The sequence below is a fragment of the Salarias fasciatus genome, chromosome 9 (assembly GCF_902148845.1).
Source record: "Salarias fasciatus chromosome 9, fSalaFa1.1, whole genome shotgun sequence".
NCBI lineage: Eukaryota > Metazoa > Chordata > Actinopteri > Blenniiformes > Blenniidae > Salarias > Salarias fasciatus.
This window is the reverse complement of record NC_043753.1, coordinates 16,898,920-16,920,873: the sequence shown is the minus strand read 5'-3', so window position 1 is coordinate 16,920,873 and position 21,954 is coordinate 16,898,920. Positions and strand designations below refer to the sequence as shown.

At 44.2% G+C, this 21,954-nt stretch overlaps 1 protein-coding gene across 4 annotated transcripts in view; it reads left to right on the top strand.

Moving 5' to 3' along the window:
• Window positions 1-21,954, top strand: part of kiaa1217 (KIAA1217 ortholog) — an 83,433-nt gene that overhangs the window by 50,481 nt on the left and 10,998 nt on the right. The window contains exons 4-12 of one of the 4 annotated variants that reach the window (XM_030099700.1): window positions 5,890-5,970; window positions 7,113-7,308; window positions 10,982-11,180; window positions 12,244-12,337; window positions 15,967-16,799; window positions 18,330-18,434; window positions 18,940-18,989; window positions 21,172-21,311; window positions 21,478-21,653. In XM_030099700.1, the coding sequence (XP_029955560.1) occupies window positions 5,890-5,970; window positions 7,113-7,308; window positions 10,982-11,180; window positions 12,244-12,337; window positions 15,967-16,799; window positions 18,330-18,434; window positions 18,940-18,989; window positions 21,172-21,311; window positions 21,478-21,653 (1,874 nt within the window). Of the gene's footprint in view, window positions 1-294; window positions 432-5,889; window positions 5,971-7,112; window positions 7,309-8,772; window positions 8,920-10,981; window positions 11,181-12,243; window positions 12,338-15,966; window positions 16,800-18,329; window positions 18,435-18,939; window positions 18,990-21,171; window positions 21,312-21,477; window positions 21,654-21,954 lie in introns of those variants that run through there. The other 3 variants (XM_030099701.1, XM_030099702.1, XM_030099703.1) reach the window with 3 other exon arrangements.

Below are 21,954 nucleotides of genomic sequence, written 5' to 3'. Positions count from 1 at the left end.
GTAAGAAATATTTCAGTGAGCATGCTGGGCTTTTTTTTTTTCTTTTTTTTTTTTTCCTGTGGCTGTCACTTGCTTTCCAACACAATCTCTGTCTCACACAATGGTGCACGGATGTAGAAAAGCACACATCCAAACAATGACTTTCCCCTGCTGTCAGCCTGGTGTGGCTTGTGTGTTTGTATTGTGCCGCTCCATCGTTAAAGGCTGCGGGGACGGCGTTTGGGGAGGGGGGGGGCGTGTGCATCAGACACAGGCGTCCGCTGCGAGGTGAAGCAGAAAGAGACGGGAGCGGGACAGGGCAGTTGTACACACCAAGGGCTGCAGGAGCTGGAATAACACTGGAGGAAGAGACCCTGCTTCCTTTAGACCAGGGAGTTTCCACATGCTCATGGAGGGAAACTCTGGAAGGACTTTGCCACTTGTCAAGTATGGTAAATACTGCCTTTAAACTTCATAGGATCCCGAATGTGTTTGTTGCTTTCTACTGAATGATGTTACAATGAAGAGACGATAAAGTATTTTAAATTTTATACGATGAAAATGATGTTCTTTGTGTCGTAACCTGCTTTTTGCCTGATGCATCTAATGCTCACACAAAGTGGACATTTGTGACTTTGCTCGCTCGGGAAAGAGGCTGATGTCTGCCGCCGATAACCGTGACTAAGTCGTGTAGGTGTGAGTGGATAAAATCAGTTGGACGGCTTTGCTCAGTTGTTTAAAATGTCACAAACGGCGCAGCAGATTGTCATCTAGCCTATTTCATTCACGTGTCAACAGACGCCGCGTTGTCTCTGTTGCACCCAGTCGAACTGATCAAAGCATTTTTTTTATTTGTTGCCAATATTTCACTTCAGAGTGACAGTTCTTGTCTTTGTTTCGCATAAGAATGTCTGGTTTGTCAGTTCACAGTGGTGTCGTGGTTAGCCCTCTTACCTTATTGAATGGAATAGAACAGAATGAATACTTTATTGATCCCGAGGGAAATTTTTTTTATAGCATTGCTTCACACAGATTAAAATAGAGAATAGAATATTAGATATCAAATAAGTAAGAATAAAAATATTTAAATGAGTGATATTATGTCCCATGTGTACAAGGCTTAACAGTCAATAATATATGCATGGCCAGACAGTGAAGACAGAATTCACCGGGAGTTATTGTAGCGTCTGATGACCACAGGAAGGAAGGACCTCCTGTGGTGCTCTCTCTACTGAACTTTGATGTTATGAGTCTGTTGCTGAACATGCTCCCGCTGTTGACCCGGATATTGTGGAGGCGGTGAGGTTATAGTGAGAGGAGTCTGGGTTGGGGTCGGGGGCCTTTTTGTGTGGAGTTTACACGTTCTTCCTATGCCCAACGATTCTCGTTTCTTTGGAAAACGACACGTTTGAGTGTAAATGTTGAGTTTTAATTACCCTTAGGTGTGAATGCGAGTGTGTGTGACTCGGTCTCTGTGTGTTCGTCCTGCCTTAGCGTCCCATCCAGATTGTATCCTGCCTCCGCCCACAGTTAGCTGCGATCCGCTCCAGCTACTCGGCAGTATAGGAGATGTATGTTTTAGGAAGAAACTGCCAGTCCTTCTGCACCATATTTAAACATTTTTACCAGATTTTACTGTGGAAATTCTCAACCCATCTAAATTAGCACACCAATCAGCAAAACACACCCCTCTCTAAAAGGTCATGTGGGGATTTTGATGACAGGATTAGAGGAGGAATGCATCAGAGGAGGGGGCGAGAGAGGGATGTGGAAGCATTGAATGAGAATGGATGACTGGGGGATTTCGCTATAATGTCATCTAGGCTATGGAGGACAAAAGACGATGGTCTGTCCGCAGAATGCGTTCGGACTGAGCACTGACCAGTCGTTCGGCTTCAGTCTTTAAAGTTGTGTCGAAGTGCAGCGACGCAGACTTTCAGGTTTACAAATGTGTTTGCTTTGTTGAAGTTTTTGTCCTAACAGAGGGAGATTCACAGTCACCAATTTGGAGTCACCAAGCAACCTGAAAGATGTCTGAATACGGTTGGACGAAGCGGGGGCGTCCATAAAAACCTGACGGAGACACAGGGAGAGTGCGTAGCTTCCAATCACACAGATCCAGTTTTTCAGCTGATTTGAACCTCTTGACTCTCTTACAGCACTAAATACTGCTGACCATTTGCACCATGAGCTTTTGTATTTACTCTGGAACAATTTGATGCAAACACAAAAGAGATTCAACCCAAATATTGCATATTTTGACAGATTCATTCCTGATCCATCAGAGAAATACTGTTTAATCAAAGTCATCTTCTGTTTGTGTGTTTGCCATGCAGATCAGGCCAGGTAATTACAGTTAGCTCCGTTCCTGCTCCCTGAAGCTCAGGCCAAATTAGCATCTTAAGTGGGAAGCCACGCTCACTACAGGCTCGTGGTTAAAGCTGTACAAGTTCCCATCTCTGCCCTTATGTTTTCATTCTTTCACATCGAGAAAGACAAAGTTGAATGAGCGAACAAAACCTGTTTTTCTGGGTACCTGTGTGTCTTTTCAGAGATGAATGCGGCTCATTGTACTATAGGGCTCTAGTGGCGACTGCCGTTGAAGGGAATACATCCGCCCATGAGCCGTCCTCAGCTTCTTGTGACACTTTGCCTCGTTTGTTGCAGATCTTCTATTGTGTACAGACATGGTAAAAAAAAAATATATCAACAGGAATGTAGAGATATAGTCTGCTTTTCAAAGCAAAGTCCAGGCTGTGTTATGAGAAAGCTGCCGTCAGCCCAGCCGTGTCGATTATATAAAGAAGAGTGCACCAATCAGTGGGCTTTGTGTGGACCGGCAGCAGGTGTAGTGCACGACGAGCTGGCAGCTTTTGAGGCTATGTCTATACTTAAATCTCCATGAGTGACACAGCAGGCTCCTGATGGGGGCTGCCATTATTCTTAACAAGTGTAATTTACTTTAATCGCCCGAGCTCGGCTCGGCGTGTCAGCCTGTCTGTCAGGAGCTAAAAACGCGGGCCGTGCGATATAACATAACCTGCTCTGCTTTTGTGAAATCATGTTGCTTTGTGCTTTCAATTTGAAAGTGGCTTTGTAACTGTCGAGACAGGTTACAGCCAGAAGCGTCTCGTGCGTGTGCAGAACTGAAATATTTACATTGTCGGAGAGTTGCAATGTCGATCACACATATGAAGTTTGAATTTCGAGTGTATTTTGGTGATGCAGACCTGACAAACTACAGTTTGTCGGACGAGTGTTGCATAAATGTTTGCAGGATGTCCTGGGTTCAGGTCAGACTTTCTGGAACAATGGCCTGACTCACTCATGCACACACCCACCCTCTCTTTATATCCTTCTCATGATCAGGCAGCGCAAGCATGTTTTGATTTTCTTTTCTTCAGCATTTTGCAGTTAACCTCCTAATATTGATATACACATTTTCTTTTTTTGCCCTGGCACAGTCAAGCTCGATTTTCTGGGCACGTTCCCACCGAATGAACTCTTTTAATGACTTTATAACTTGTCACATTTGTGTGTATAAGCTAATGTTGGCGCCTCAGTTTCACATTCATCATACCTGTCAGAGTCAGCGTGGTGTACAGACCGAGGCGCTGCTGAAAAAGCAGAATCAGAGGCTGCACGGACTGACTGAAGAGCGGGAAATCGCTGGCGTGGAATGTCGTATCGGCGCGAGCGAGCTGCAGCAGGTTTTACGGCGCTAATCAGTGGTCAGCCTGCGGCTGTCACATCTGGACCTTAAAGAAAGAGAGGGTTAGCCGATACAGGAAGTGTCTTCGGCTTGCGAGGCTTCTTCGGTTATCCGCTGACGATCTCTGCGTGCAAAAGGAAGCGTGAGAGCGATCCAGTCAAGTTCATCTGAGCTAAACGGTTAACCTTTGGAGGGGACGCCTCATTTGTCAGATGCAGACTGGTGTGGAGTGGTTTAGCTTAATTACCCCTTTCCACCGGGAGGTAGAAGGTCTCATTTGCAATTTCCTCCATCTTTATATTTGACTGTCTTACGCATTAACTTTCTTCGTCTCCTGCGCATTTCATCTGTGACGCTGTGCCTTTGTGCCATTTTCCTGACGCTCAGTCATGACCCAAAGTAAATGTTTTAATTGGCCCTCTGAAAACAGGACAGAGATTTTCAAAGTAGGAAATAAGGTAATCTTCCTTTTAATTTGCTCAGTGATTTCAGGAGCGGTGGTTTTGCCACCACAGTATTATCCCCAGGCCGACACTTCCTCTTCCTTCCAGTGCTCCAACGATACGACGTGTCCTGAAGTTCAAACTACATTTCGATCGGCTCATCACAGCAAAGGTCCATTATTTGTCCAACACTTAATTACAACTCTGGCTTACTTGTGCTCATTTAGATCAGTGGTTGCCAGCCCTGGTCCAGGACCCCACAGAGGGACCAAAGCTTTGCCTGCTCAGAAGTTACTGGAATCATTTTTACTTAAATTGAAAAAAATGTTGATTAAATGCTTCCGTTTAGTTCTTCAGTTCAGTGCTTGTATTTGCAAGTCTACTGCTTGTATCTTTTGTTTTTGTCTAACGAGATGTAGCTTCACTGCATTTTTGTGGAAAATATTTGACTGTTATTTATTGCATTTTAACTGATTTTTTTTAATTGTCAATATTTCAATTCGTTCTTGATTTTAAGTTCAGTTTGCATTTGAGTGAATTTAACGATTTGTTGAGCAGATTTCCAACTTCAGTCCTGGTTTTATTCTCACTAGATGAAAGAGTAGCACACAAAATAGAGATGATCTATTTGAGGGACTGCCCTCACATTTTCACAAAACAATGCAATTGATTCCATTTGGCAAAAGAGGCAAGCGTTTGTGATTTAATTACAAAGAAAGGGTTGGAAACGAGAGAACTGCTCGTCGATGTTACGAAAAATGAACAACATAACATTAATGACTGAAACAAGTAAGTATTTGCACGCTGCATACTTATCTGATTATTTTTTGATTTTTAAGTGGTGCTGTGCATCTGAAATTACATGTAATTTTAATAGAAAAAAAACTCAAATTCAGAAATGTGACACCTTGGTAAACTCATATACGAGTTAAAGTTTCAAGGTGGGGTTTTCTTCCACCATGCTAGAATTTCAGAAAGTGTTGAATTACACTGCCAATCTTCTCTGGCATAATTACTACCTACAGGTGTAACACGCTGAGTGGAACACAGTAGCACGCAGGACGACGGAGCAGCGATGCAGGAGGGCTGTTTGGACCCGTCATTACTGAATAACCTCATAAATCATTCAGTCTTCAGTTTAAAATTTCCAACACACGGTTCAGGCGACATGTCAACTCCATGTGACCTCTCCGTGTTAAAAGGTCTGCAATGTATTGACATTAAAGGATCACCGTTTTTCTCCATTATTTTTAATCCCTTGCGCGGGGTGCAGCCTCAGCGTATTTTAATGGAATCGCAGAAGTTGAGTGATAGCTCAGCAGTTTCTGAGGGAAGGTGCATCAGAGAAATGCTTGCAGGGACTTGGCAAATATCACACCAGGACAAGAGCCACGATGAGGAGCCTACAGGGCATCGTATCGCAGAAATGGCAGCAATTAATGTGACTGAAATGTTCAGTAAGAGGTGGGATGGACAGGATTTTCAAGTCGGTGCTTCTTTTAACTTACGTGAACTTAGAAAACAAGTGTGTTTTTGAAATCAACACAATCAGCCCCTGGATTGTGCAGAAGACACCACATCTTGACGCTCCTCACAGCCTTTCCTCTTCGCTTTGCTTTGCTGTTGACGTTGATCTGTTTCCATGGTTCTGGTGTTTTCTTTGATGGCCATTTCTTTTTCCATCTCGACCTCCCACTGGCATTTCTCAGCCATTTGTTTTTCATCTTCTCCCTCTCTCCTTTTTTCTCCCGTCAGTCTTTGCAGGGCATGCTCTCCTCCCTCCACTCTGAGCTTGACATTCAGAGGTATTTGATGAAAATCCAATTGCCCCACAGAGTTAGTCGTACTTTTTTTTTATCTTATCTGCATCGTACTGCCGATGTGTGTGTGCGTGTGCGTCAGTGTTTGTGTGGCCGTGTTAGCGCCCTCACTAACATCTGCTGTGTGACCGTGTTCCCGACCCCGTGCGGCCCCCGTGTCTCTCGGCGTCTGCCCGGTGTGCGGCTGCCAGCTCGCCTTGGCTGTCAGGCCGAACCGGGAAAGCTCAGCTAATGTCAGCTACGCTTAGCGCACGAGGATCCCCCCCCGTTTGTCCGAACGTGAGCGAGCAGCGGCGGCGTGTACGTTCAGGTGTGAGCGCTCCACGGATCTGGTCTCGTGTCCCCAGCTGCATCGGCTCCACAGCGCCGTTCCGCTGCCAGGGAATGACAGCCTCACATAAAGAGCCCAGTGTTCACCGGCCCCCTTGGTTTTCAGTCCTACCTTGTCCCTGAGGTCCAGATCACCTTACAGCACCCTGAGAGCACAATGCCTCCATGGGCTTGGTAGTCGCGTCACACATGCTCTCATTGTAGCTCAGGCTCAGGACGCCACATCATGCAGCTCTGATTACAGAGTGGAGAGCTCATCTGAAAGTTTTGATGCATGAGTCCTCATCCTTAATCAGCGGGTAAAAGGAATCCCTTTTTTTCTTCTTTTTCTGGTCTCTCTTTGTGTGTCTGAGTTAGCGTCATGACTAACCATGCTAACATGAGGGTGCGTGTAAGATTTATAATTAGAGACCACTGTTAAACTGGGTTAACAAATGTGTCGCGTTTGATAACCTTTAGCGCAGTGAGATGGTTGTGGGACAGTACGGGGAAGTGTTCCATGTGTGAGCATGTATTAAACATCGTGATATAAAGCATTAAAGCTTTCCTGGCTCATTTGCATGGCTGCTGTTGTTTGGTTAATTTATTTGTTCTGGAATAAAGCTCAGAGTTGACATCAAAGGTTTTTTGTTGTTCTTGCCTGGTAAAGAATCTGTGAATCCTAACAAACCTCCAGACAGTTTTGTTGTTTTACACTATTATATGCATTGTAAACTAAGTCTAGTGTTACACATTTAAATTTGAGACTGTAACCCTCATGCATGTACAGATTCATTCCTCTACTGTGCCTGCGGTCTCATTCTTGTTTCCATGTTCGTCCCACTCCAGAGCAGAAGCCCAAAGCACGGCCCCAGCCCCCATCCCAGCGTCGGCGACCAGATCGACCACCTCTCCCTGGCCTCCCTGGAGTCGCTGGACGCCATGTCTGAGTGCGACGCGCCCACGGGCTTCACCCGCGGCAGCCGGGTTCGTGCCAGCCTGCCTGTAGTGCGATCAACCAACCAGACGAAGGACCGCTCTCTAGGTACGCCGCGCGATCAGGCTTTAGTTCAGTTCAGATATCATACTAGAAAAAACTTTCTTCTTTCCTAACTCTGTTTTATGCTGAAATCTGTTTAAAACTGTGTGATTTGTTCCACTGCGATTGATAAATCTGGTCTATAAAGAATGTACTGAGAATGAAAACTATATGAAGCCATATCTGAAATCTTAGGTCGGCTTCATTAATATACTGTGATGAAAATTAAGAAACATTAATCTCATTTGATAACACTCTTTTAGCATAATCTCGCCATAGCTTAAGTGCTCTCTCTGTAATAACTCAGCGATCTCAGTGGTTTGTCTTTATGCCACTCCATCTATCTTCTCCTCCCTCCTCAGCTCACAATTTTGTTTTAATTAGCATTCATTTCTGCTGCAGCAGAAGATAGAGCAAGCCGTCCACAGTGCGCCATGTTATTGGCAGGATTAGAAATGGGCTGTCTTATCGTCGCACTCTGCGCTTCATTTGCATACATATGCAGAATGGTCGAAAGTTGTGCAGAATTAGGTTTCTACTATAAACTCAGACTGATGTGAGAAAATGTGAGAACTGTCCAGTGGAAGCGTGGAGCGCAGGGTGATCTTTACGATTTGCTTACAACTCAGCAAGGCAGCACTTAGAAGCATCTGAGCAGTTTGTCTGACTAAAGTTAAAAATGAATAAAACTATGCGATAGTTTAATATGATTTTTTTCTCCAGGAAGGTTTTTCTTGCACGAGGAGGAAAAAAAGGAGCCTCACATTTTTTTTGAAAAGCATATTTTTGTTTTATAACAAAATGTACTGACCAGATATATTAGCTTGGATAAACTCATGACATCGGGGCTTTTTGTCCCTGCAGCTTCACACTTACTGGATGTTAATAGTGCGATTTGAGAGTCATTAAAGAGACAATAAACTTTAATAAGTGCAATTGAGTTTTTATGGTTTCCTGGGTGTTGAAAGATCATACAGCCATGTCATATTGTCATGTAAGAGGCTTCTAATCAATGAATCAAAGTTTAATATAAGTCATATATCCCACTTTTCATGCAGGTTGGCACAGTTTAAAATGCCTCACAGGAATATTGTTATATTGATAACAAGATGGGGATTTGTTCACTTCCAGTTGAAGTGTGCTTTTTTTTCTCTGTATTAAGGTGAACTCCTTTTCTCATTCTCATTTTCTCTTGAGCAGAAAATAATTTTAATGCTTCGAAGTAGCACATTTTCAAATTCCATGGCTATCCACGACTGTAGGGACTCACATACTCCAACACCTTCTTTTTTTTTTTTTCCCTCTCGGTCAAAAACATGAGGACAAAGCGTTTGGACAGTGGGGGGCTATAGAGTGATGAAGGGGGAGGAGAAAGAAAGGGGCACCACTTCACAGCAGTGTTCCTCCCACAGTCTCTGACACACACACACACGCACACACACACACACACACACATGCACACACACAAACACAAACACACACGCTTCACTTAGCCCCAACGGACATTTGGGGCTCCTGAGTATCTTCTGCTCGTGCTGCAAGAGTTGTGGCGAGGTCTTTCCCAGAGACCCATCATAAGAGCCAGAAGAAAACAGGAAATCCTTAAAAACCCTTTCCGTGAGTATCCGATTCTTAGAGCGTGGGCATCAAGTGGATTGTATTTTAAAGTATTACTTTTGTGGCTTAGCGGCGGTATTTGCTGGCTCTTTGTCGCCGTTGGATTTAATTTGAACTTAAACAGCTAATATTAACAGGCACAGAAGGATGTTTCTTTTGACTGCGTTTAGTTTAATCTTTTCTGCCTCTCCGGAGAGACGTGGAAAAGTCAGCCAGTCTGCAGCGCGCTCTCTCTCCCCATTTGGTTAGAAAATCCCACTGGCCATTTGTTTCCAATCCCCGGTGAAACCAGGCACTCAGGAATGCACCGCGGTTCCCCGCTTCGACCCGACTCCTCGACTCCGTCGCTGCAAATAGTGCAAATGTTAAGAATCCAAATGTTTCAGAAGTCGGGCTGGATCAATGGTGCTTTGTCATCAAACTCTAGTTGCTAACATCTGGGTGAAGACCGGCGACTGTTAACGTAACAGCTCTCGGGGGACAGATGAAGTTATTCTGCAAATAGGCACTTTGTTAAGTTATTACTACACAGGAACCCAGACAGACCAGGGAGCGCAATGGATAGACTCAGCAATTTTATTTCCTGGATTTGCCCTCTGTCTGTCTTGCTATGTCTCATGGAGCATGTAGGACCTTGTATAATGTTTCACCAACATCTGGTAGCTTTTACTGGCTTGGTCCTTTTATGGGGTTACTCTGAGTGAAACCAAACCTCTCTCTCTCTCTCTCTCTCTCTCGCTGTCTCTCTCTCTTTCTTTTTTTTTGTTCTTAAAGCAAGCTGTTCTCAAAAATGACTGAATGCATGTTATGGAATGTGACATTCTGGATGATCTTTATTAAAATATGATAGAAAATAATTATAAAAAGATCTAAAACTTGTTTTTTTAACTACTTTGATCACTACCATGACTTCTGTTGTTGCACCACATCTGTCTGAAACAATGAATCACAGGCTGGAAATAGAAATGTGTGTTTTATTTTTGTTTTTTTTCCACTGGCATTGTTTATTCAAGTGCAGTGTGGGCGTGTCCATGACTTTTGTTGGAGAGACATCTGTTTTTCTAAAGCACAGTACAGATGCCACACCCAGAGTTCAGAGGTTCAAGCTTTTGCCCGTTTGATGCACAGCTCGTACTGTTCCACCCGGAGAAAACAGCCCGCTTTTGTCGTCTGGCCCTGGGATGACCAAGTGTTGTTAATTTGAAGCAATTTGTCCTGTTTTCGGGGAATATGCAGCATGCCGTTTGCTGACATGTGCAGCACTGGCAGAAGTTACAGGGCTTGTTTAGAGCAACGGCCCAATGGCTCGCAGGTATTTAACTGCAAAAAAAAAAAAAGAAAAAAGTCAAGCACAGATGGGTTTTTTGGAAACGTGCTTTGAGTTTCAGGATGAGATGCCTTCTCTGCTCTAATTTCAGCTAAAAATTAAACTTTATCACCAATACAATATAACAAATTGTAAAAGCAAATAGGAAGTTTCTAATTCGCGTCCTGAATCAATCAGTGTCTTTCATGATTCATAGATGCTTAATGTTAGTCCGTAAGTCTGAATTAGGGCAAATGCATATGTCTAGAATCTTTTGAGTTGCATGAATGTTGTAGAATAGCGTAAATATTATCAAGATGATGACTGTTTTACTCTCACCCAAGTTGTAATTAAAATGCAGTATTTTTGACCTATTCTGTGTTTGCATCATTTTCCCGTTTGTTATAAATGTATAAAAAGATCAAATATGTCTGGGAAGCTAAGATTTTTGACCAGTTGCTCTTCTTTGGCAGCCTCTTTCTTAGCGTCTGTTGTCTGCTGCAGCTAGTGAAAACCCTGCTGGCTGTTACGTAAAGGTTCTCACTGGTTGGGAGTGGCATTTTGTATTATATTTGCATGCACAGATTAGCCCTGCAAACAGGGTTGAACCTGTTCTACATCCGAACAGATGTAAACATCGCTGCCTATCTATCACTCGTCCCGCAATTTGTAGAAATCACGTGCCATTTGACTTGAGGGAAGTTTACCGAAGTTTACCGACGGCTAATCACCCTGCTCCCCTGCTTCTCCCTGTAGGTGTGCTGTACCTGCAGTACGGAGACGAGACCAAGCAGATTCGCATGCCGAATGAGATCACCAGCATCGACACAATCAGAGCTCTGTTTGTTAGTGCCTTCCCACAACAGCTCACCATGAAGATGCTGGAGTCGCCGAGCGTCGCCGTCTATGTCAAAGACGACATGAGGAATATGTACTACGAGCTTGCTGATGTCAGGTAAACATGTGTATGAGTGTGTGTGTGTGTGTGTGTATACTTGGGACAAATGTGAATGCAAATAGAGGAATTGACAACATGCGGTTGACAGCTTGCATTGTGTTGTGTGAACAGGACATCTGTGGTTTGTAGGATTTCCCCTTCCTCATTTTTAAAGTGTTTTCCTTTCCCTGTCCCTCAGCACTTACAGCCCAATAGCTCTCCCTGAACAGGAAATGTTGCTGACCAGGAAATCTTCCCACTTCCCTTTCCCCATATGTGAAAAAGAAAATGATTTGCAAATGAAACCTCACAGTGAAAAAGCCTTTGATGTGCTACTTTTTCAAGACTCCCACAACTCTCCCACCTGCCTGTTCACTCGGCTCTGTCAAAGTTTCACTCTGCGAACTTTGGGCAATGCCGCGCTTTGTCGTTTTACACCTTTAAGGTACCTTCATGCTTCGGAGTGTGGCTTTCAAAACACTGCGTGAAGCATTGTGCACAGCCTTTACAAACACACAAACACATTGAAGCTCACAGTTTTTCTCTGCTGTCTTGTACCTTCCTGGTTTGGCATTCAGCTGCATGTATTATCATTAACACAGCAGATACTATACTGAAACCGTACACTGTCGTTTGTACTAGTTATTTAATAACAATAAAAAAAGGAAATATTTCTGAAGAGGTAAGAAACTTTGCCCTGTTGAGCTCCTCTTCAGGTGAACTGTGTACTTTGTGACTAATTCTTTATCTGGGCTGTAAAAAATTGTCTCGTGATGCCTCACGGCTGGCCGCTCTGTCCAGGGTGCAGCAGCTCTACAGTCAGAGCGAGAGCAGCGAAAGAAAGATCGGGCTCTCTTGTTTGAGCAGCTGAAACACGTATCACCACAGTATCAGTGGCTGTTTTCACAGACTTTTGAGATTTAGAGGAAATGTCACACAACAGAGTGCTGCCAGAGCCTCTCTCAGGCTACGTGCCCCTGGGAGGCCCGCTGAGGAGATCCAGGCTGAGGCAGGATCGGCCGCTGTCTGACGGCGATATCTGGGCCGCCTTCTTACCGCGGAACAACTCCTTTCCCTACAGGAACATCACGGACCACTCCTGCCTGAAGGTGTACCACAAAGACCCTGCACAGGCGTTCAGCCACGGACCGCGACCCGCCAATGGCGACGCCAGGGTGAGTACCGAGCTGTCACTGACACAGCAGGGGAAAATGTACTTTTAATCCCAGCAACTGTGAGAGATGATGAGATCTGTAGCAGGTCGAGCAGTGAGCCCACAGCTGTCATTCTCTCATCCTGTTTACTGTTAAGAGAGAAATGCCCCCCAGATTCTTGTTAATCCATTTAAAGGAGAGACCTCATATTGTTCTGCTTGGGGCCTTCGCTCGGGCGAAATTCTCTAACTTTCTACCAGTTTGAGCTCTAATCTCTTTTTCTTCTTGCCTTCCTGCTGATGTATCAAAAGTAAAACCCTAAAGAGAGCCCCATCCTGAAATATTTACCCCCCAAATCTGCCTCTCTAATCTGCCCGACCCCTCATGTGACCTCCGCCGCTCCTCTCCTGCTCCAGATTTGCACTGGCCGTCGCAGCGACATTGTGATACAGTAAATACTACATTAACCTCAGCCTTAATCCCATTCCCTCCTACTGGGCCGCCTGCGTCGCACAAGCGCAAAGTGAAATTGATAAAACTTTAAAGGATCGACGAGGCAGATGTGAGCTGTTTTTATTCTGTGTTGACAGGCCGGATACTTTCTTTTCTTTACAAGATGAGGTCCTTTAAGGAAAAGGAACAAAACACAGCAGATAAAAAAAAAAAAAAGAAATCATTAGAAATATACAACTGAAAAATGAATGCAGAATTTAACAGGAAAAACATTAAAAGAGTTGGAGGAGATTTTTCTTTTTTTTTTTTTTCACAGCACTTGTTCAATAACTTTAAAACTTGCTGAATATGCAGGTTTGCAGTATATGTCATTCCCAAACTGAAACGAGTGAAGCACAAAGGCTCTTGCTCAAACATTGTGAAATCTTGGCTTTAGGTAAGAGATGAAAACACAGACTCTCTACACACAAATGCGCTTGTCACTGTTTAACCAAGCGGCGGTTGACACAGATACAAAGGCGGGCTGTGGCTGCAGGGTGAGAAGGTGACATTTATACACTGCCAAAAGAACACTTCAGTATGGTTTCATAACAATTCTTTATAAAAGCAATCCCACATCATTAGATATCGGTGCATTTTAGGACTCACACTATAGTAGTGGTTTCCAACCTGGGGTCCGGGACCCCTGAGTGGGGTCCGGAGTTATGGGGTATTGTGCTTTATACATCTTTATATTTAGAGCAGACTGGGAACACTCTTAAATTAAAGATTGGATTGGGTTTTTGCTCCTTTGAGGACATTCTAGGAACTTTTTCTATTTTCGTCACCTGTAAAGCTCAAACTAAAGATTTTATTTTTTGTTTATTTTCTACGGAATAACATTTTCATCGAGCAATTGCTTTTGAGCAATCTAACAAACAAACAAAAAAAACTGTTTAACCACAATCTCAGTATTGCTGCCTTTGTTATTGATTGAAGCTGTCCAATAAAACCCATATTTAATTTTTAAAGCTGCGCTGAGTCGTTTAATTTTCTGGTGAAATTATTGGAAGATCGACTGAGATTTTGAAACGCTAATGTATATTTTTGTCGGTGAACGTGCTGAATCAGCAATGTCTCGTATGCATAGAGTAGTCAATAGTGGCTGTTGGTTGACTTGTTATGTACACACAGCTGGAGCAGATATTTTGTAAACGCAGGTTCTGTCTCTTGTGAGCCTCTGAACCATCCTTCTTTGGATGCTCTGCCTAATTTTGTTCTTTATTCAAGAATGAAAAATCAGATGACTGTTTTGTTTTTGTGGGTAATTATCTTATCTTAGTTAACAGACGCACATCATCATTTCCATCACAAGCAGCAGCCTGCACACATGGCGTGTTCGAGCAGTGCGTCCAGCTGTTCAGGCAGTCTTTTAAATGCTCACACACTCATGCATGAACGTTGCAGCTGATCTTAACTGTTCGCTCCTTCTGAAGCTTGTGAATCACTTTACAAATTTCAATCTGTGGCAGAACAAAAGGTCGGGGCAATTCCTCACACTCCAGGCACACACACTGTTGCAAGTTTGGGAGATTGTGGAAAAATAACTCACACACATGTCGTCAACATGGCCACTCATTCGCCTGGTATTGTTGCCCGTGGGTTTATTTTTCAAGCCTTTACTCCCCTGTGTGTTTTTTTTTTCTCCTCATAGCGGTGAGTTATGCATGTGGCATCGGGAAAATCTGTTTGTTTGATGGATATTTTAGGATACTTCACTGGGTGCTCCAAAGGTGCAACATCTGTTTGGGATTGACAAGTGATGCCTTTTGGCACAAGTTGTTCTTATACGGCTGAGCTGGGAGTGGAAAAACAGGCCGGCATTTTATTTACTGCTGCAGAGAAATTTTTTCTCGCAAGGGCAATCTTTCTTTAGAGGTGTGTGGGCACCCTAAATAGTGAAAGTCATTAAGGTCCAGTGATGGTTTGCAGTGACTATGTGCTTTTTTTCACGTGTCCTATTGTATGTTGTGGCGTTTGGTCGGACTTGTTGAAGCCATATTTGTTGGCTGCGTGAACTTTGACTGTCAACAGGTTTCTCTGTTTTGTTACCCAGAGCCGAGCCTCACCCATTTATTACAGAGCACTTTGAGCACTTGTTGTTTTCCTACTTTACGCACACACACAAGCACGTGTACACACACAGGTCATGCCCTTTTTATTGTTCTATTTACTGGGATAAATATGCGATGGACAGCTCTGTCAAAAAACTTTACCCGAAGTCCATGAATCATACCTTTAGGCAACAATAGGTTGTTTGTTTGACATGAATAGAATGCTGGACAGGAAGACAGACTGGATTCAGCCCTGCATGTGACTTTGCAGCAGTGCGTTATCATGCCCAGCACTTCAGATAGCCATGGATTGTATCACTGTTTATACACAAGATTACACTACAAGTATATGTTTATTTGAAACACAGCCTAGTCACTCAGTCTAGGAGTGAAAAAGTCATCATAAGTGTGTCTTTTCTGTATTTTCTAAGCTTGCACAAAGCTTTGATTGAACCCCTCGCTCAGCCCCACAAAACCAGTCAGGTTGAAAGGGGTTGGCTCATTGCACATTTGAATTTTACGATCGTTACGGGTTGGTTGAGGAACAGGGGCTCAGGTTAGCCATTAAACCAGAAAACACTCATCTTGTTGTAGTTTAACTAATGTCTGGACCTTCAATCGCATGAATATTCTTAGGTTAAGAGCTGCTTTGAAGTAGAAGGACATTTTGAAACTAGATTAACATTTTTTCTGGTTTTATCCACAGAAAGAATCTTGTGTCACTGAGTATAAAATGGGTATAATATCCTGGACTGAAAATGAAATGCTGCGTTCTCAGTGTTTGTAGCCTTGCAAGTAACTGTTTTCAGCTTGTCGAAAGATTGCTGACAGTGTGTTTTTCTTGAAAAGCAACAGTGTAAATTGGTTTGGATAGATGCTTTTTTTTCAAGGTTTAATGTCATTTGAGAAACACAAGATATCCACAATATGAAAAGTAGCTAAAACTCTGAAGCACATAGAAGGTCTGATTTATTGACTTTCTCTTCTCAGGCATGTTTTTCGAAGGCTTGTTCACTGCACTGCTTGTTCTAATAGAAACAGTAGTTTCAAGTCTTTGACCCTGGCATCATTTTAATGGTTGCTTTTGTGTGTTTTTATTTCTAGATGCACAACGAAATGGCACATGCTGTCCGAGATGGCCAGCACCCTCTCAGACATCCCCCCATGGGTCCGCCGCCGCACCACCCCATGCAGGGAGTGCTTCCCCCAAGTCCGCACTCCATGCCCCCTTCCCCCTCCAGAATACCGTTTGGGCCGCGGCAGGGGCCCGTACCTGGGAGCGCCACCATGCCAAGGGAACGGCTGGCCAGCGCCAACCCCCCACCTCGCTCCATCTCGCCCTGTCCCAGCGCCATCTTGGAGCGGAGGGACGTCAAGCCAGACGAAGACATGGGCGGAAAGAGCCACAGTCTGTCACGGGGAAACGAAGGGTTGTATGCTGATCCCTACCTCCTACAGGAGGGGCGAATGGGCATGGCTGCGGCTCACGGACCACATCCCGGCCCTGGGCTCGACGGTCCAGATCATGGCCTTGGTGGATTTCATCGTGCGTCCATACGCTCTACCAGCTCGTACAGTGGTCCCAGCCCCACTGACACTATCGATCACCCTTCACTGTACCGACAGAAGTCTCGAAACAGCCAGCTGCCCACGTTGGGCTCCAAAACTCCTCCCCCGTCCCCTCACAGGATGACTGAGGTACGGATGATTGACCTCCATGGCGGGCCTCCCCATGGCGTGCCTCCCCATGGCGTGCCTCCCCATGGCGTGCCACCTCATGGCGTCCCCATGGAGAGAAGCTCGCCTGTGCGCCAGTCATTCAGGAAAGAGGAAGTAGCGGGGACTAAGCCCAGAAACAACATGGGATCACCGGTCGTTCCAGACCTCCAGGGTCACGTCCAGGGGCCCATCCCAGCTGCTGGTGACCATCAGACGCGGTAAGACCTCAGACGACTGAATATCACATGAAAAAGGCAATTAATTGTTCAAACTAGGACTGAGAGATTGCATGGGAGCATGAACTAACGCTGCATCCCAGTTTCACCTTAACCACGAGCTGCTGTTTTTCCTGTCTCTGGTTCCGACTCTTGTTTCATCATCCGTGGCTGAAGGCAAGAATATAACCTGCCCCTCTCTCCGTCGTCAGATTTAATACGTGCACAGTATGTACACCAGATGAATGCACACAATTATCCTGCAGTTTGGTTTGTGTGTACAGCCAGTGTTTGCTTATCTGACCGCTGTTTTCACAGTCTCTGTTCAAATTCTGGAGCTGTAAACCCAGACAGAGCTACGACCAATGAAACAGGATAGCATCTTTTAGCTCTTTTAGCTCGCTGTATATTTTCTTGTTACTCTGTGACTTGTTTCAACACTCCCGAGGCAGACAGAGTCTTTTTGGTTCGGAGAGTCCAGCTCCAGGTACCTGGGTTAGGTTTGTCTTCTCTGACTGAGAGCACATAAACAAAAAGTGAGAACAAAATGGTTGCCTGCCACTTAGCTGGGCAGAATGAAAAGGAGGCTACAGGGGTTTCAGAAACCAAGGAAAATATTGACAAAGTTGACTAAGTATTTGAAAAGGCCCAATCGGTCAAACACATCATCCAGGACCACCTGGGAAGCTGGAAACCCCTCCACTTTGAAATACCCTGGGAATACTGGGAATTTAAGTGAGAAAGTACAGTACCTAACTTTGAAAATGAACAGAGTCCCAGTCAGTGCCTCTTGTACTTGTCATAGACTTTATTCATGTAGTCTGAAGTTCACTATTGTTGTGTTCACATCGTCCTTATGTCTGCCTTTTGTCTTTCGTGGAGCAAGGAAAGCCACAGTACGTCCTGTGTCCTCAGCGTGCCCCCTTATCCTCCCTCAAGACAAATGATCACATCCTAAAACAAAAGTTGCTCTCTGTTTCAGCCTCTAGGCTTCCTGAGCACTCGGAGTGTATGGTTCCCGGCCCACGCCTCTGGTGTTTTGGCTTTCTGAAGGCAGTGTAATTTTCAAATAGCTCTTTGACTCTCTCTTCTTGGCAGCCACCACTTGTGGCTTACTCTTGTATTACTGAAAAAAAAAGAAGCAATATGACTTGAGCGCCGCGGGTGTCATCCTTCGGGCTTGTTTTCTTGTCTGGAGTCACCCATCTTGTTTATTCCATTTGAAGTCAAGCTTTGTCTTTTCGTGGAGAAACCAAGTCCAACCTGTTGCTGCTGTTGTAAATTCTGCAGCCATTATTTAACCGGAGTCAATATTTGTTCAGGGTGTAATTACAAAACAGTTTTTGAATAATCACCTCAATGCAATTATTAAACAAAATTAGCACAAAGATTCATAGGCAGGTCTTTAAAAGAAATCAATCACACTGTTAGGAGCGCTCTCATTTTCATTCTGAGCTGACGTTTGCTCTCCTGGCAGCTGTGACGTCCAATAGGCCTCAGTGCTGAAAGCAGAATTTTCTGATGTTTCTGCAGAGAGCGAATGAAGGCTATGGAGCAACAGATTGCCAGCTTGACTGGTCTTGTTCAGCATGCACTTTTAAAGGGCCCAAACACTAGTGGCGCCAAGGAGCCTCCAAGGTAAGCAATCATGATAAAGGACAGCGTGAGGGACTGAAATGAAAAAGCCTGGCCACTCGGTTAGCGCAGGAACCGTAAAGTGTTTCCTGCGTAACGGCCATATCAAACCCTCAGGTTTAATTCTATCTGGTGACGAGGAAATAGACTTGACTTTGAATCTGATGTTGAACTTAAATGCGTTCAAGATAAATGGCCACTATGCATGGTTTTATGTGTCTGCATTCCAGCTCTTTGCATTTTGATCTCTGTAGAGAGTTTGTGTTAATGTTTACTTAACAGACTAAAGGTCTGTGGATGCAGTGAGTTTGGATGTTTCATTGCTACGATGAAGCTTGTTAACATCATTAACATCATTTTAACCTGACTGGTTTGTCTTTTCCATCATACTTTATTTTAATGTGTTTGTTCCTACTAATACAAGCCTGTAAATCTGAAGCGTCCCAGTTCTTCTTGACTTTTGTCTGTTGTCATAATCCTGTTCTGGTGGGTTTTTCCCCGGCTGTAGCGAGAGACCGCCGAAGACATCATCTCCAGCTCACAGCACACACAGCTCAGGTTAGTACCACGGGTCATTTTTGAGGTCTCGACTTTTTCTTTTTATTTCAAAAAACAAGAACCATAATGCCTTAATGTCTTGAGCAGACAAGCCCACACACATCAGTGTCAATCAACAGGCTGCAATGAGCAGCGCTGCTGCGAGGGAAAACAAAGTCGGGCTTCTTTGCTTGTCATCGCTTCATATTTCCTTACAATGCTTTCTCCAGTAGATCCCGTTTAATATGAGTTAAGAGACGAGATCCAGCAGAGCCAAACACAAGCCTCTCAAAGCACTACTTAAAACAAGATGCTATTACTTCTCAAGCCTGCCAGGATGATTCAGGGATCTAATCTGTGCTCTGCAGCGGTCTGTGGCCAGATCTCGCTTTGATAAAAAGATATGCTTCCTCAGCACTGGCAGAGCTAAAACACAACACCGTTTCCCCCACTTTAAGGCTAATCTCATGTCTCATGACATATTTTGCATGTAGCTTTCACAGGGATTTACTTGTCATGTCGTGTTTGAGCGAATCTTCAAAACATCTGAAAAGTTACAGTGCGTTCTTTCATCTCAGTAGACGGTCATACATCAAGCATGAGAAGTCTTGACACTCTGTTTTTTTCTTACCTAATCCCTCTCAAGCCTCATTGTCACTACACAGCTACAGTTTCCCTACAGCCCAAACAAGTGTCCACTTGGAACCTGTACTTCTGGTCCAGGTAGCTGCAAAGCAGACGGCGTGAATAGATGTCTGGGTGTAGAAAACATGAGCTTGTTCCCAAACACAACAATCCCAGATGAGCATGCATAGGTGTCAGTGAAGCGGAAAACACCTTTTAAAGACACCTCTGCAGACGCCGACTCAAAGGTAGTGGCTTTCTGCGACACCACTCGGGGTTAGCAGTCAGCAAAAAAAAGAAACGGATGTGACAGTAGACAGAGAGCAACGAACAAACAAGTTGACATCAAACAGGGTTGATAGGGGAAGGAGGCGCTGACTACCAGTTCCACTGCCAAAGATCCTGCAGGAAGATGCAGACAGGAGTGAACAGATAATGTCAGTGACATGCAGCGGTGACTCATGAATGTATGAGGAGTGAGAAAAGGAGAGAAACCCTGTGCAATAAATCAGGGCTTCCAGCTGTAAACCTATGGCAGCTGAACTAAAATAATGGTCCAGGTGTGAACTGAGCAGAATTTAACTGTAGGTTTCATGGAACGGGAAAGTGTTTAGCCTGTCAGCCTCCTTAACTGAAAGTGAGAGCAATTTTCCATACGAGAGAAGCCTCAAAGCTGAAAGCTCTGCCTCCCATTCTCCTTTTCAAAAGGAAGCAGCACTCTACTTTTTCAGGTATGCATTGCGTGGTTTTTAAGAGCTTTAAATCTCCATTCACCACAGATGAACATCAAATTAATAAACGTGTTTTCAGATTTTTCTCTTGTAGTATTTGGCCATGCAGAAAATAAAATAATTTCTGTTGTTTTAGATTTGCTTCAATTCCAATCTAATAAGAGTGATAACATGAGTGAAAATGTGAATGTATGCAATTGAGGCTTGCTTCCGTAGTTGATATGAAATATATTTTGTATTTTGTGTGCTTGTGTGCTGCGTAATTCACTGTCGAAGTGTCCTGAAAATAACTGAGGGTCATTAATGTCAAAACCCATACTGCAGTTTGAATTGAGTTATTGCTGTTTAGGGACTTTCACCCAAACCACAAACATTACCTCCACCGGTTGCCATGGTTTCTCCCTCTTTTCCATCTCCAGCAGTGACTTAAAATGCTGATCGCAGTTGACAGGCATTTCAAAAGTGCAGCTAATATGAGTGCTAATATATCAGCGCATATTGTGCATGGAGGAAAAAATATTCCGCAGAGACTTGAAGAAATCATTGCTGAACATTAGGAACAAAAAAACAGTTACGTGTATGGCTGGGTAACATGCAGACATGTAAAATATAACCAGTAATTTGCAGAGTGAATTCAGACAGCGTGAAGGAAGGCTTGGAAAGGAGGAACTCTCTGTTCTCCAGCTAAGAGGAAAAAAACCGACATTTACCGAGAACTCAATGATTCCTGATGTAATTTTGCAATTTATGACGACTACAAATATAAGTTTAGGGGACATTTCTTGCTCTGCGTCTCATCTGGGTTGTATTTACAGTCAGTGATTGTTTTCTTTCTCTCTTTCCCCCAGGTGGTTCTCCGGTCTTGGCTCCCAAGAATACTGCAGCCCCAACAGAGAAGAGCTCAGTTCCTCTGAAAGTCAACCTCCTGCAGTTCAGGAAGAATGTTTCTGACCTCAGGATGCAACTCCATCAGATGAGACAGCTGCAGGCAAGACCTCTTACTCCTTTAATTAATCCAGTCCTTTGTGTGTTCTAATATCCACCGGTGTCTTGGTTCATGAGGGAGCGCACATCTCTGTGATACTTTTCAAGCTGTGTTTGTTTACTGGCTGGTCTTGGTCTTTTAATGTCCTCTTGTTTACATCCTCTCTCAGCTCCAGAACCAGGAGGCATTACGGGTGCAGCTGAAGCGAGCGGAGCAGGAAATCAGTATTAAACTTGCAGAGTCTGTGCGTCGTCTGGAGGACCCTGCGCAGAAGCAGAGACATTTGGTTGAGGAGGACAGGCACAAGTACCTGGGTCTGGAAGAGTGTGTCCTCACACAACTTGGGTAAGACTGATTAAAAGATTCATCCATCCGTCTTCTGCACTGCTTTAACCAATTCAGGGTCTCAAGGAGCTGCAGCCAATTCCAGCTAACTATGGGAAAAGGTCAGGTACACACTGGACATTTCATCAATCCAACAATGGGCAAAATCAGAGTGACAGGCAGCCACACACACATTAACACTCACTGCTGAATGCTTCCTCCAAGTTGTATATTTTATTTTGCTTCAAGCTTTGGAGCTGATTTTGGTTCACGCCCGTGCAGTTCATGTCAAGGTGCTTCCATTTATATAGGAAATCCCCAA